This window comes from Chlamydotis macqueenii, chromosome 3 (assembly GCF_036417535.1).
Source record: "Chlamydotis macqueenii isolate bChlMac1 chromosome 3, bChlMac1.mat, whole genome shotgun sequence".
Classification (NCBI taxonomy): Eukaryota; Metazoa; Chordata; class Aves; order Otidiformes; family Otididae; genus Chlamydotis; species Chlamydotis macqueenii.
In genome coordinates this window covers 32,885,141-32,901,592 of record NC_141558.1, presented here as the reverse complement: position 1 = coordinate 32,901,592, position 16,452 = coordinate 32,885,141, and the positions used below count along the sequence as shown (strand labels likewise).

At 39.2% G+C, this 16,452-nt stretch overlaps 1 protein-coding gene across 34 annotated transcripts in view; it reads right to left on the bottom strand.

Annotated features, from left to right (window-relative positions):
- Positions 1–16,452, bottom strand: part of RIMS1 (regulating synaptic membrane exocytosis 1) — a 338,013-nt gene that overhangs the window by 160,949 nt on the left and 160,612 nt on the right. Inside the window, exon 1 of one of the 34 annotated variants that reach the window (XM_086745686.1) lies at positions 111–237. The exons of the other annotated variants lie outside the window; for them this stretch is intronic. Within the exon in view, the coding sequence (XP_086601812.1) occupies positions 111–162 (52 nt within the window). The 5' untranslated portion in view covers positions 163–237. Of the gene's footprint in view, positions 1–110; positions 238–16,452 lie in introns of those variants that run through there. 34 annotated transcript variants of the gene reach the window in all.

The following is a 16,452-nucleotide window of genomic DNA, read 5'->3' as shown; positions in this document are numbered from 1 at the left end:
CCACTCAAATCATACAGTTAAAGAAATTTGTTTATAAAAATATATATTTTTAAAAATATAAAATATAAAGATACATGGAAAACTTTAGCACTGTATAGTCACTTGTTTACCTGTCCCTGAATGCAATGTATGGAGCAGAAACTGAAGAAACCCTGCAAACATAGCAGCATCAGCAAGAGAATGGTTAAAAAAGCACAACTGGCATCTAGTAGGTTGCTGAATTCCAGCCTGCAACTGTAGCAAAACCGTAATGCAAGCAAAAATCCACTTCAGGGTGAAGGAGATGATATAAAAGAAGTCCCTAAGGTCCTTGCGTCCTGGTTCTAAGCCAAATTATTCTGCAGCGTCAAACATTCAACACCGGTGACACCAAACAGGGCTATGAGAGCTCTTCTCATCAAAACAAATCTCTGCAGTGTAGTGCAAGCATCGATTACTGCATTAGTTCATACACACTCGCTGCAATGACAGGGAGCTTCAGTCTCTAGAAGGGGTTAATGATTTTAGAAATCCAGAATTAACTATCTTCAGGAAACAAGATTGGGGGGGGGGCAGGGGGGGAAAGCACCTTCCTCTTCACATAGAATAGGAAAGAAGTTTCTTAGTGCTTTAAAGCCAACAGTAGACACAAGCTCAGGTACCTAAGTAATCAATACTACTGCTGCAGTTATTATTTCTATTCAGCAGTGGTGCGCTGAACACGTTTTAATGAACTGCATAAATGAAGCAATTGTGTAAAGCAAATGTGCCTGGTTTACGTTACGTAAAACTTCCCAAGCCTTCCCAAGCTGTAGATTTACTTCTAGCACACTGAAAACACAATGTCCCTTGAAAAAATTCACCATTTTTTACAAATTAATGGGATTGTTTAACACTTTTCTTACATAATATATGTGTGCATGGCAACGTCAAGATAAAAGAGAAAAGCAGAATCTATATACCAGCATATTTGGGAAAGCCAGATGATTAGAGAATTACAGCTAGTAAAATTTGGTAAAGAATTTAATCATCTTATTTAATCATATCCAAACCATACAACAATAAAACTATTTCTTTGGCAGAGACAGTCTACCTCTGTAAAAATGTATGTTTCTCTGCAGCATTTCTAGATACTGCAGGACTTCAGGAATACAAAAGAACTGCTTGTTTAGAAACTAAAATGTGAGAAAACAAAGAATGATGAACTAACCTATGTAAATGTCCATTCAAAGAGAAGCTTATAAGGAATAAAATATAAATAATTAAAGCTAATGAGAGCTTACATTTTTTCATCTTTAATAATATAGAGACCTATTAGTAATAGTGAAAATACACTTTTAATCAATTTGTTTCCCTGTAATTCTGGATCACATGATAAAAAACAAAGGTACTGAAGGCTGCCTTTCACACACTATCTCACCTCTCTGTCAACAGCAAAAGCCACAGTTGACATCCCTGGTCACTGCTGACCTTCAGTGTCCCCAGTAGCACAGGATTATCAGAAAGACAATACAACTGTCTACATCTGTCTTTTTCACTGACATGTCATCTTTAGGAGATGATTCTTTGGAGAAGGACAATGAACAGGCTTCATATACTCCAAGAGACAGTGATCATCTGGGCATCTCTGACCAGGAAATATGCACCTAGCTTTCTCCTAAAGCTGGAGAACATTTCTTGCAAAAGGACAAAAGACAGACTATGCCAAATACCCAGCACTTTCACAGCACATCTGCTCTCCCACTGAGCCCTCTGCACTTCTCTTTGAAGGACCTCCTCCTGTTCTGCCAGGGCTGGCACTGAGGGCTTTGCTTCATTTTCAGAACAGAACTCACCTAGATCCTGAATGCTCTCCTCCCCTTGCAGCACATACTAAACAAGGCAGAGGATTTTGCCACAACACAACTCAACAGATAAAGAATAATTACTTCCTACAACCTCAGAACTTTTAAATGAGACTGCGCTGTATGGGGCTTGTTTTCTGACTTTTTAAAAATGTTCCTGTCATTCCCATAGCATGCACATGTTTGTGAAAAAAAAACTGAGAAGCTGTTCTCCCAAACGTATTTAGAAAGGTTGGTTGTGCCCCGCAGTGCTGTTGAAGCTCTCACTGTCTTCCATTGCTCTCTGCTCCCCCATCCCCGCATTAGGCAGTTCTCAACACCAATTTTACCCACTGCTCTCCCTCGCCTTGAGATCTGCCCAAACTCTGTCTAAGTAGCCCTAATAGCTTCAACTTTAGATGACAGAGCTGTCTGCAAGTATTTGCTGAAAAATAATGGAAGAGAAGAGCAACTGAAGATCGTTCTGAGGTCAGAAAGGGCATTTTGCAGAAAAGGACAGTGCCACCAACTGAATGTACTGTACATCCCTAAGAGTGGTTTTCATTCTTCCCAGCCCCAGTCAGATGGAGTCTTTCTGGCTGCCCCAAAGTCCCATCTGACAGTTTGAGAATCAAATGCTAATAGTTGGTTTATTTACTTTTAGATGCATTAACAGCAGTAAGTCTACTGGAAAGTAACTGGAAATATGGCTATCATTCCAGTGTCCTAGTAAAAATACATAATTAAGTTATAGCAGTTATATGCCCTACAAAACAGTAGATATTTGTCCTTATTTTGGCTGAGATGGAGCTAATTTTCTTCCCAGTAGCTGCTGTGTTCTGGATTTAGTATAGTATATGGTATGTGAAACATGTTGATAATACACTGATGTTATTAGTTGTTGCTAAAGAGACCAAGGACTGTTTTCAGCTTCAAGGTGTGTTGGTTTTGTTTAGCAGGAGGGGGGCTAAGGTGGTAGCTTCTGCAAGAAGCTGCTAGAAGTTTCCCCTTTGTCCAGTGGACTCAGCCGGGCCTAGGGCAGACCCACTCCTGTTCAGCGATAACGCCTCTGTGATAATGTAAGAAAGGGAAAAATTAAAAAAAAAAAAAAAAAGTGAAGAAGCAGCAGCAGGGGTAGAGAGGCGCAAGCCTTGTGGGCCTTGCAACCCTCACCCTCTGGCCTCCCGCCAGGTGGCTGACTAGGCCCGACTCGGCCCAGCCCGGCTGGAAGAAGCTGGAGAGGAGATGTGAAGAAAACCTGAGAGGCATCTGCCTGAGCCAATTGTGAATATTTTTTTTTGTGAGAGGAACGGCTGCAGACACCAAGGTCAGTGAAGAAGGAGGGGAAGAGTAAAGTTGCTCCTGACGAGATTCCCCTGCAGCCCGTGGTGCAGCCCATGGTGAAGCAGGTTGTCCTCCTGCAGCCCATGGAGGCCCAGAGAGGAGCAGAGATCCACCTGCAGCCTGTGGAGAACCTCACACCGGGGCAGGCAGATGCCTGAAGGAGGCTGTGGGCTATGGAGGGCCTGTGCTGGGGCAGCCAGTTCCACAGGGACTGCACCCCATGGAAAAGGACCCCACGCTGGAGCAGTTCATGAAGGACTGTGGCCCGTGGGAGGGACCCCACGCTGGAGCAGGGGAGGAATGTGAGGAGTTCTTCCCCTGAGGAGGAAGGAGCAGCAGAAAACAACGTGTGATGAACTGACCACAACACCCATTCCCTACTCCCACCCTGTGCCACTTAGAGTGGGGAAGGAGGTAGAGATAATTGAAATGAAGTTAAGCCTGGGAAGAGGGAGGGGTGGGGTGCAGTTGTTTTTGTATAATAATATATCTTCCTTTGCTATCCTAGTAAATTGTCTTTACCTCAACCCACACGTTTTCCTTTCTTCCCAGTTCTCTCTCTCTCATGCCCCTAGGGAGGGTGAGGATGAGCTCTGTGGTATTTGATTGCTGGTTGGGGTTAAACCATGACAATGGGGAAGATCCATCTTGAAAGTCTTCCCTGCCTAATGCAGGGTAAGCTGTGATGAAGTGCTGGTATGACAGCACTGCCTTTGATAGCCGTGCTCCGGTAGAGGCTTGAACTCACAAAACTAAATTGCTCAAATCAATTCAATGTTACTACCTGTAGGATAAGATTGCAGGCACCTAAACCGCACCTGAACTTTCTTGCCAAAAGAGAAGCCAAGCAAAATTGTATCATCTGGGCTACAGCAAAAATAGGAGATTCAACCTACAGTGACAATATCATTACAGCTTCTTATTTAATTCAGCCATGTCACCTCACCAAAATTCCTTAAAACATTTCTTTTTCCTTCCAAAACTTCTCCCCCCTCCATTACAAAGCATAACAAAACAAAAGGCAATACATATCCTGAACTGATTGATGTAGAGGCTGCGACTGAAAGGTTATACAGTCAAGGGTGATAGACATCTGCGTGTCAATAGTTCATTCTATTTCTTTATTTCAGGACACCTCTGACAACTTAATTCACATTCCTTCCTTTTCTTTTCTTTATCATCTAAGTCTGCATAGACATGCTTTATTTTCCAGTTCCTCTTACAAGTCGGATTCCTCCCAGGTCCTTTAATTCTAAAATCTGGAGGTTTAAACCTAGGAATCAAAGCAGCAGTACCACACATCCTAACCATTTCAAAAGGTCAAGATCTATTAAATAGCATTTTTATTACTTTAAAAATGTTATATATCATCCAAACAAAACAAAACACCAAAAAAATACCAAAATACACATCTAAATGCAGGGTTTAACAGTGACCATGTTGTTTGTTTAAGCATTGCCAGAAAATTCATTCCTAATCCTTGTAATAATTTTCTAGGTCAAAGTAAGATTAGGTCCACAATAGCACAGATAACTGATGTTTGACAATGCGCCTTAAGTTAATATTGTTTGTTGTCATAATTTTCTTTTAAAAAAGGAAAAGGATGCTGATAGATTAGAATTTTAAAGGAAACATTTGAGAAGTCAAAATGTAAATGGTACATTTGTTAAAAAAAAAAAAAAAGAAAGAAAGAAATCTACTGACTGGCAAGAATTATCTTCCTAAGTGCCTCCTTTCAGTGGCTTGTAGGAATAGCCATTCCCTTAGACTTCCTTGGCAGTGAGATTCAAAACTGGGTAACACAAACAGATTAATCATTTTGTATAATTTATTTCAGAGCAACTCTTCTGTGGAAAAGAGCCTGCAGCAGCACAACTGCATTTATTCCTATGCATTTGATTTAATTCCCATTCCCAGGGGGCTTTTTTGCTGTCCCACAGACAGTTTCTGCTTAAAGACAATGACGACTCCACTACTGGCAAATCCATAACACCTCCCCCATAGGAGATAACTGGACCTACCTAGGTGTGCTTACAAGGTTCAGTGTGTTACATAAAAATTGGCAGAAACAGCAAACACTAGAAAGTTTTGAGAACCTACATCTATTTAAATTTGTATTTATGAGTTGCTTTTGCGAGGTTCAGTTTTATCTGTAAGGGCAAGTCACTTTTATACTATACTTTAAGCAAAACCTGGGGCTGTACAGAATACCAAATTACCTGGCATCCCATGTAATTTGCTGCGGTATTCTGGAGCCAGACAGGCAAGAACTGACATTATGCCTGAGTGATCCAGGACTTCAGGAAGTTGAAAAAGCCTGGCTGTTCACTAGCCCTCAGCTCATAGCACTGATTAGTGTTCACTGCCTCAGAAGAGGTTTTTGCTCATCTCACAACTCAGGTGAGAACTGCATGAATAAACTGCACACGGGTTAAAGTGAGTCAGCTGGGGCGCACTGGTCTGCACAGCATGAGCTCCCTGCTCTGCAAAGCTGTCATTTCTACCCAAAACTCACAGGACCCTAATGCCAGGATTTGCAATTCCCACCTGAAATGTGGGAGCAGGGCTGAGGCATGCCAAAGACTGTATTCAGCCACTACAGAACAGCATTTCTTCTGTTGTGACACTTGTTGATAAACTTCAGTGCAAAAGAGTCTGGCTTTCAAATATTTTACAAAAGCAAAGAATAAAACAAAAATCTGGAGAATTTTATATTCACATATGGTTCTATTCACTATCTCTAACACCACTCTAGGATAGTGCCCTACAAGATATCTGTAATATTTAAACGCAGCAGATATATTGGAATGCACACACATGCCTTCCAATAGCACACACGAAGTCTATTTCATGTAAACATCTATGTATACATTCACAAGTATGTATGCCTCCCCCAAAAATCTAATCTTACTGATGTTATGAAACTACAATAAAACAAAGAATATAAAAGCATTCACATAGACTATTTTATCTGTTCTTTCTGCCCCTAAACCTACTTTACTGTTGCATTCCTGAAGCAGATAACTGTGTAGTCTCATTAAACAGGTGTTTCTTATGCATTAGGACACAGAAAAAAAAAAAAAAAAAAAAAAAAAAAAGGAAGACTGAAAGTAAATGTGCTTTTGGTAAGTAGGAAGAAAATATGTGACTTTACCAGAAGTATCAGCAAGATTTCTTAAACACAAATATAGTCATCTATAAATGTGTATCTTGGCTTCCCAAATTTTTTTTTTTAAATCTGGCTTATGATCCTCAAAAAAAGAGTACCATTTTCTTCCTATGTTTATTTTTTTTCTGAAGATAGGACTCAACTCATGTAAATAGCAACTGCTTCTGTAGAGCTATATTTGTCAGTGTAATATCCATATCCAGAATACATTCCATACACCATCTCCAATACCAAACCTGTATAGGACAATGTAAATCTGCCTATGGAAAAATGCACATGGAGATAAGATCTGAAAAAGGTTTTTAAGTTACCAGTTCGAGTAGGAAGGTGTGCCTGCATTTCCAGGCTCACTATTTGCTAAGACAGAAATCGTCTTGTATAAACAGCATGTGATAGGAAAAAAAAAAAAAAAAAAAACAAAACCAAAACCAAAAACGTAGATTTGACTGCTCCATCTAGTGGTTTCTTAAGCACAATTTTAAGGGTTAGAACATGTGGCGCAATGGGTTAAAAAGAGCCACAAGTGGTGCTTGCTTCTTCTCTGAGCAACACAGTAAAATGAATTCATATCACCTAGCTCTTCTATTAGCATAACAAAAATAATCTAAAAAAATTAAATAAAATTTCATGAAAGTTCAGTACAATTTGGTCCATAACAGTAGGTAAACATGTTTACATTTTTAATTATTAACTTATTTATTCTGTTTAGTTAATAAACTTTAATAAGAATGGCAATGTTTTGGAAATTGTTCATTTGAATTTACAGTTGAAGTTACATTCATAATAAAATTTATACACTGACTCTTACCTAGAAGAAATAAATTGCAAAGCTCAGTTTTGATTCAGACAGCAACTTCTGCTCTGTGAAGGACAACAAATCTAGAACACCACTAATTTTTACAAGGAAAAAGAAGTATGTGCCCTCAAGTTTAGATCCTTTAGAATACTGGTATAACAACAAGACCAAGTTGCTTTAAATAGAACGTTTTTCAAACAATAATTTTGAGAATAACTAATTATAATTGAAGCAGAGGAAAGAATTGCCAAATCGAAGACTAAGTTTCAAAAACTGGAACTTGAAGTCCTAGTAATCAATGTATACAATTCAGTCATAAAATACATGTGATTTAAAATCAGATATATGTGCGATGTGCTTAATTTCTCCTTGCTACATCTCTGAAAACATTTTGTCTTAAATTACACATACGACTGAAAGGTAGACAAGGAATATAACCATTTTACTTATCCTCCACCACACATCGTTCCCACAAATAACACCAAAGATATATTAAGTTAGGACCCTAGTTGCAATCAGAACCTCTATGTAGTGAAAGTTAAACAAATGCTTAAATTCTTTACAGACTTGGGTTTAGAATTGCAAAATAATCCCACACTAGCTGTGGGCCAAGTGAGTGTACAATATACACTAAGTTAAACATCCTTTTCAATATAATAATCCAATAGCAGCCCACTTTCCCTTCAGCAGCCATATTTGGATTTGGGAAGTTTAGATGAGCCATGCTGGCCCTGCACATTTCTCAACTTGCTCGCTGGACCAATTTAGACTTGGTTTAATTTGCATATAGGGTACAGCAAAGCCACAGGTCACAAAGCAAAGAATGCTGATATTTGCTTTTCTAAAATAGAAAAGATTGTGTTTACGGACAGGAAGCAAATGTGAAAGGTATGCATTTACTGCATAGTATCACAGTATTTCAGAGACTTACTCTCTCTTATAAAATACCTTTAAGGTCAAAATTGTTTAACAATTAGAAAGATCTTCATATACTGTTTTTAAAGTTAGCCAAGGGAATCACCTGAGGAACTCATGCATGAGAGAGAGGGGTTTTTTTTTAACAAGCTAAAGACGAACAAATGCAGAGATTTCAAGTGTTAGAGCACCTCAAAAAGTAATTAATTCAACTCTCTTTCTTAACATTTAGAGCAGGTGGGTGTCTGCAGAGGGAGGTGGTGAACTTATTAACAGTTAAGCTAGCACCATGTAGGTCCTAGCTGTCTACTACATGCATTAGCCAACCCATAATCACTGTTGCATATTACACTTTGCATATCCTGCTTGCAGACTTTCTGTTCTCACAATGAACTTAGGCAGAAAAGAAAAACAACTATAAAACTGAAAATAAAACTAAAACTCTGCCCTGTGCTTACGTGTTTTCAAGCTGAGGGGCAAGCCAAAACAAAACATGTCTCCCTTTGAACTAAAACCTTAGAGGAGTCCTCTACTTCGACCAGAAGAGCAATTATATTAAGGTTTAAAACTTGGGAGGGGGTAGTAACTAATGGAAAATGAATAGAGCAGCACACAACCATCAGTCAAAAAAAAACCTGCCCTCAGAATGAAAAAACACCATAAGAAAAAAACCACCAAACTGAAAAAACTCCAATCCAAAGGCTGAAATAAAAGCTGTAAGGTCTTGAAATTTGGTCTTTCTTTATGAAAATAATAGTTCCATGATGTCTTTATAAGCAGTAGCAGTATACATACATGAATCACACTGTTACCTGATGGGAAATGGCAGCAGGCAAATAAAAGGGTAATTTAGCTGATTAACAGCAAATTAATGGGTAGTGAGAACAGGAATCTAGGCTCAGTTGAATCCCTCGTGGTATCTGACTTGCGGTTAGCCACAAAAGAATGCAAGCATGCCAGAGCATGCTTGACAGTAATCTGGAATTCTGTTGGATGCTGATAAATGGAAGAAAAAGGTACCTAATAACAGTATGTCCTTGCATTAAATAGGCTTATTTTTCTTATTATCATCAAGCTAAGTTGGAGTCTCAGTGATGAACTGAAATCTCACCAAGTTAGGCACTGTATAAACACAAAAAGAAACACCAGAATCCTCTGAACTTGCAATTTAAATGCAAGGCAAGAAAACAGGCAGACAAACAAATAAGAAACAGTGACTACACTTATACCAGTGTATTAGACAGGGCCAAGTGGATGGTCTTTCTTGCTCTGCTGTTTAATCTAACTGCTGTTTAATCTCTGGAACAGTTGTGCCCTGGGTGAGTTCATAGAATCATAGAATCATAGAATCACATGGTTGGATGGGACCTATAAGATCATCTAGTCCAACCGTCTTCCCACTACCATTGCTGCCACAGCTACTAAACCATATCTTGTAGCTCCTCATCAAGCCGCCTCTTGAACACTGCCAGGGACGGCGACTCCACCACCTCCCTGGGCAGGCCGTTCCAGTGCCTGATCACTCTTTGGGAGAAAAAGTTTTTCCTCACGTCCAATCTAAACCTCCTCTGGTACAACTTGTGGCCATTTCCTCGGGTCCTGCTTGTTGCCTGGGAGAAGAGGCCAAACCCCTGCTCATCACAACCTGCCTTCACGAAGCTATAGAGTGCAATGAGGTCTCCCCTGAGCCTCCTCTTCTCCAGACTAAACAATCTCAACTCTCTCAGCCGCTCCTCATAAGACTTGTGTTCCAGACCCCTCACCAGCTTTGTTGCCCTTCTCTGGACACGTTCCAGGGCTTCAATGTCTTTCTTGTAGTGAGGGGCCCAAAACTGAACACAATACTCGAGGTGCGGCCTCACCAGCGCTGAATACAGGGGGATGATTACCTCCCTGCTCCTGCTGGCCACACTATTTCTAATGCAGGCCAGGATGCCGTTGGCCCTCTTGGCCACCTGGGCACACTGTGTTAGCTCTCCCCTGTTTATTTCTAGGCAGGAGACAGGCCAAGAATAAATCCTAATAGACAGTTTCCACGCAGCCTTTCTCTTGAGCAACGCAAGAGCTTCATCATATGGAAATATGCCACGTTTCGTTGCTCGGCCAAAGATGCCAAAGAATGGCTCTTTAAATTTACTAGTACAGTAAATATAGCGAATAAGATGTGCACATTTGAAAACACTTGTGCTTGGTTTCACAGGTGAAATGGAGAGAAGGATCAACTTCAGGAATTCCAAAGTGTAGGTGGGGAGTCCCTGATTTTGAGGTCTGTATGTCATACAGGCAAAAGAAGGAAGGAAGAAAGTGTTAAAGCAATGCAAAAACACATGAGCAAAGATGGGAAAACAGCTTTCAGAGGGACATTCAGAATTGACAGGAACAGGATAAAACCATGCATATTTAGTCAAGGGAAATATAGACATTTCATAATTATTAATCTTCTTTCTGACACAGTCAGGTTTTCCCTAGAGGCCATTTATCTGCACACTGATTTTAGAAAGCTCAAATAGGCCAGTCTATCTACTCAAAGTTGTGCTGAAAGAAATAAATTTGAATGGTTCCTGTGTATTACAGTAATTAAGAGATTATAAGCAAAAGAAGGATACCAAAGGTATCAGAAATATTAACACAAAATGCTAACCAGTAATACTCAATACCATACGATATAACCCCTATGTTTGGACTCAATAGGATTATCAAAATGAATACACTGAATCCCTATAACTAAGGAAACAGAAGGAACTTTTTCAGAAAATAACAATCAGACACTTGTTTGCTCCTGGTTAATACTGTAATTAGCTAAAATTAACTCTAAAATTAATAGAAGTGTATGTATTATTCTATAAAAGTCAATAATTTACCTTTTTCTTCCACAGGCTTTCATTTTTCACCAAAGTGGGGCAGCTTCCCCATACAGGTGGAAAAAAGCAAAAATTTGGATTTCAGTTCCAAGACCTAAACTCATCCTTCAATATGCTGCACAGACCATCCACAGTTATGCAGCTTTACCAAACACAGTTTGGTTCATCATTCACAGTTCACCTTTTCCTCTAAGCTCTCACATCAAAAGAATAACAGTAAATACTGAGTAAGAGTTCACATAATTTTTAAGGTATACAAAAAATATATACATACACACACAAAAAAAATACTCAATAGTAGGACAAAGTGGGGAAAAGGATCATCCTCTGGCTGTAACGCCATGCCGTGTTTCAGGCTAGCTGAGTTTTAACTCCACCACATAGCTGCATTTTGAAAAGTGCTCAGCAGCTAAAATTAGGGCAAGTTTTTCAAAAGCTCTTGGCTCCCTCTTAGACCCTTAAGAAGTCTCCATGACCTGCAGCTCCCACTGCTCTTCTCACACCTGCTACTTCCAATGGTTTCTGTATGAAAAAAAAAAAAAAGGACTGCTGAATGTTCTTGAGAACTGGTCTTTCGTGGAGAGACCTAGAGAAGTCCTGGATTTCTCTACAGGTCCAAACACTCTCACAGCTCCTGAAATTAAAGCTACCCTGTCTGTCAGGGATTAAGTCTCTTTGAACATATGATCCTAATTCCTCCATGCTTTAGTATCCCCCTTTTTGTAATGACAATACTCATCTTACTACTGGACAAATTACTATGAGGACAAATTTGTTGCTATTTTATGAATTAGACATGGAGGAGAAAGGTAAGTGACAAAGAACAAACAATAAAATAATGAACATATGAAAAGTCAAGCAACACACAAGACAGGGCACGTTGATAGTAACAAAACATAATGCCTTGCCAGAGGTGTAAGAAAGAACTCAAGATTTAAGTTTGTGACATCCTTTTCTTCAAAGTCTTGATAAGTCAAAATGTGCCTTTCTTTTTTCCTTTTCAAAAACCAGATTCTTACTACATAAATTTGTACTGGAAGTGGCTATCAAATATCATTACTTAAAGGGGGACAATCAGGATAAGCTACAGCCAGCAGTGCTGTGGATTTAGCCCAGATTTCCCCACCTTGGCCAAGAGCCTGCCACAAGAACAACTGCATATTTCTGACATAGAGCAATTTCAGTGCAGGCTATGAAGAAATTATTTTCTTATTTCCAGGAATCCTCTATTTTAATTGAGTTAGAAATTATTATTACAATTATCCTTAACTTTCTTATCCGTCCTCAGAGTTGACATAGTTTCTGGCACTGAGCTTCAACCTCCCTTGCAGTAACTTAGCCCTCCAGGGGAAGAGAAAAGCACTCAATCTCTTTCCCTCTTTCCCCCTTGCCTTTTTTTTAAAATAGTTTTTTCCTTCTTATTTTTTTTCTTTCTTTTCTAGACTATTTAACCCCAATCTATCCCACCTTTTCTTACATATCATATTTTATAGGCCTTGGCCAATCTCATTGCTCTTCTGTGAACTCCCTCCAGTATGTTTACAGCCTTCTCAAGGTAAACTAGAGAAAGGGCTTCATCAGGATTCTAAAGGAGAATTCAGCCACACATCTTCCGTGACATCCCCATTTATATGGTTGTGTATCTCAGTGAAAGTGTCAGATATCTTGGCAACAGTATGACTTTTTTCCCACCCACGCTCAGCTTATTTCATTTGCATATGCATGGATGCACTTTACATAATTCCATATACACAAAACAGATTTCTTACTGCCCAACACTCATTTAATGCATTTACAACTCCATAAGTATTGTAAAGAACAACTTCAGCTACTCAAAAACACTGAATATTGATAGCACTGAATGTTAGCACTGACCAAAATTCTGAAACTAGAGCCATTTTAGATTATATTTTCATTAAAATCTGAATCTGATGTAGATCTAAATTATTGCACAAGGACTAAACGATAAATTGGAACTCATTTCTAAGAACGAACAATCTTCCTAGCAAAGGTATTTTATTTCACACTAAGTTAAAGCTCAGTCACATTTTTAAACAAATTCAGCTCTTTAAAACTCCATGCCCAACTCTCCATCCGAACAGATGTTAGAATATGCTAGCAGATGTTACAGTACAATTTGACATGCCTACACTCCAGATTTAAAATACCTCAGTGAAAAAGCTTAGCTAAAAACATTTAAAATCAGCCTCCTCTTCTCTACAGCCTTTTCCTGATGTTTTCTTCTGGTCTATTTATACACTCTCTACTTACTGCATGCATGTGGTTTCTCTCTTAGCCCACAAGCTACTTTCCTTGCCAACAATGCTACAGCACTTGGAAGAAATCATCGGGGGAGGGATTTTTATGCTCTCCTTCTCCTGGGAGCACCCCCCAAGCATGAGCACCCAAAGTGGCACACAAAACACCAGAGGAGGATGGAGGAAGGGGTCAGGTCCTCTCCTCCTGGAGTCAAGCCAGCATTGGCATATTTGTCTGCAAACCACAGCATCTCTTTCTCCTCCTGACCTCCAGGTCCTCTCCTCCTGGTCATAACCCCCCTGCCTCGCACCTGCACATACACTAAGATCCCAGCAAGGTCCCTGCCCCTAACACTTTCTGGACAGAATGGTAATGTCATAAGAATGAAATGAAATTGGGTCACTCTGTTCCTCCTGATACCATAAAAAAAAAAAAAAAAAAAAAAAAAAAAAAGGCATTATGAATGAAACAATCACACCTTCACTGAAAGAAAGCAGAATGTCATCTCAGGAAGTTTTTTTTTTTTCCAAAGAAGTCTCCAACTCTATCATGCTTTCCTCACTCCCAATTAAATCCATTAGCAAGTATACAAAGTCAGTTTTACTTCACTTTTTACAAGCATATTGTCAGCAAAATGGTATTAAGCATATTTTCAAGCCTAGACACTGGACAAAAAATACATTTACCTAAATATGAACAATAAGTATGCAAAATGTAAAACCATTAGAACATCTATTTACACAAAAGTAGATGAGCAGCTTTCAATACCTCCTCACATTGTCCCAATTTCCAACACTATTTTATCTTCCAGTTTCAAGACTGCATAACAGAAGTCTAGAATATCTCTTGTATCTATCACAGGATAAAAGAAGTTAATGTCCAACTTCATCTGGACACAAACCTCATGGCTCCACACAAACACTTGGTTTTAAACTTTGTTTAAAGTATTTTTTTTCTCAAACTTACACCAAATCTCATTTGCATTCTTCATTGGATGGCAGCAGGCAGAAGCTGTTCTCAGTTTTAAAATGAAGTCTGGATTTCCTTTGTAATAGTCTGGTTTATGTTATTCTAGGAAGTCTTTGAAGTAAGTATGAATGCAATTTATGCCTTCTAAGAGGACTCCTTTTGCCTTGCCAGGACAGTGTTGCCACTGGATTCAACTGTTACAGATTTTGGAATAAGGAGTCCTACAGTTTCTATTAATAATAGGATGAAAATTATTATCAGCAGTCAGTGATAGTGCCCTGTAAAGGGTATAGATTTTTCTTAAAAATAAATTTGATATTATCTTTTTGGACACCACTAAACATTTATTTCTACAGATTTACTCCAACACGGAAACAACTCAACATACTTTTTTGAGGCCTCCACCAAAGAGACAAAATCCCAGTGACTTGCAAAAGACATTTCTTTTTTGGAAAGAAAGTATCTCCAGTGCTTGTGAATTATTTTGTTAATAATTTTTAATTAATTTGAATATATTAAGTGGTTACAGTAAATAGCATGAGACGTACTACCTAAATGAGCTTATATGAATATCATTTTTAGAAGGCTATTTGTGCTCAGAAGATAGGGTAATGCAATCCTAAACAGTGTTTCTAGGAAATGCATGTTAAAAAGTGACTTTTGCACAATATCTACTTTCTATGTCATTTTTGGCGACTGATTTTTTAATGCAGTCTTATCCACTCTACCTATACTTTATACTTCTATGGGGCATCATTTTCTTTTAAACACCTCTGTAAGCTGTCTTCCATAAAAAACTTCTATTTCAGTTGTTCAATACAAAATTTAAAATAGTACATCTTTATTATTCAGTTGCTGATTGCTTTATATTGGCACTCATCAGATGTGAACATTAATTTTAAGATCTTAGATTTTCTTAGTAAGACTGATCAAAATTAAAATTTTATTTGCCGTAATTCTATCTTTCTAGCTCCATTTATACTATTTTGGCACCAGATTTTTGACTGAGCTGATATTTAGATAAGAGAGGACAGATTCCAGACCCTCCTGGGCTTTTAAACTAAAGCGCTACAACTAGGAACCCGTGCAGCATTTCTCTCAAATTACAAGCAAAGCACTGAGGGAATAGTGGGTGAAATTTTGCTCGTAACAATACTGCTAAATTTCAAAGAATGTGATTATTAGTTACAATAGGGGCATTTTTAATTATTTGTATTTTTTTTTAACTTTATAACCTTTTACTGTGGCATTTTAAAATATTGAAGGATTTCTAAAAGATTTTCTTAGGTAATAAAATTTCCTGACTTTCCATCTATTATTACAAAATACAGCAGGTTTTGTCAAGTACTGATGAATTTTTTTTTCCTAAAAATAATTTGATACTTTACTACCAAAAATGTTTCTGCTTTCTCATTTGTATTCACATTTTCTAACTCTTTTTCTGCACTATACTCCCAGCTTCAAAGGCTTTCCACTTCTTTTCCCATGACAAGAACTGTAAAAGTCAAATCGAGATCAGGTAAAAACATCAACAGCTACACCTCACATCTATTAAATTAATACATGTATTTCTGTAATTAATGTAGTGCGTACTCACACACACACATACACATATTCATGTGTATATATGACTGACTGGAAGAGAGGGAACATAACCCCCATTTTTAGAAAGGGGAATAAGGAAGACCCGGGTAACTACAGGCCGGTCAGCCTCACCTCTGTGCCTGGCAAGGTCATGGAGCAGATTCTCCTGGAAACCATGCTAAGGCACATGGAGAGCAAGGAGGTGGTTGGTGACAGCCAACATGGCTTCACCAAGGGCAGATCGTGCCTGACCAATTTGGTGGCCTTCTGTGATGGGATGACAGCATTGGTGGACAAGGGACGAGCAACTGACATCATCTACCTGGACTTGTGCAAAGCTTTTGACACTGTCCCGCACGACATCCTTCTCTCTAAACTAGAGAGACATGGGCTTGATGGACGGACCACTCGGTGGATAAGGAGTCAGCTGGATGGCCGCACTCAGAGAGTGGTGGTCAACGGCTCCATGTCCATGTGGAGACCAGTCACGAGTGGCGTCCCTCAGGGGACTGTGCTGGGCCCGACCCTGTTCAACATCTTTGTCGGCGATATGGACAGTGGGATAGAGTGCTCCCTCAGCAAGTTCGCCAATGACACCAAGTTGTGTGGTGCCGTCGACACGCTGGAAGGGAAGAATGCCATCCAGAGGGACCTTGACAGGCTGGAGAGGTGGGCCCCTGCCAACCTCATGAAGTTCAACCAGGCCAAGTGCAAGGTCCTGCACCTGGGTCATGGCAATCCCAGGCACAAATA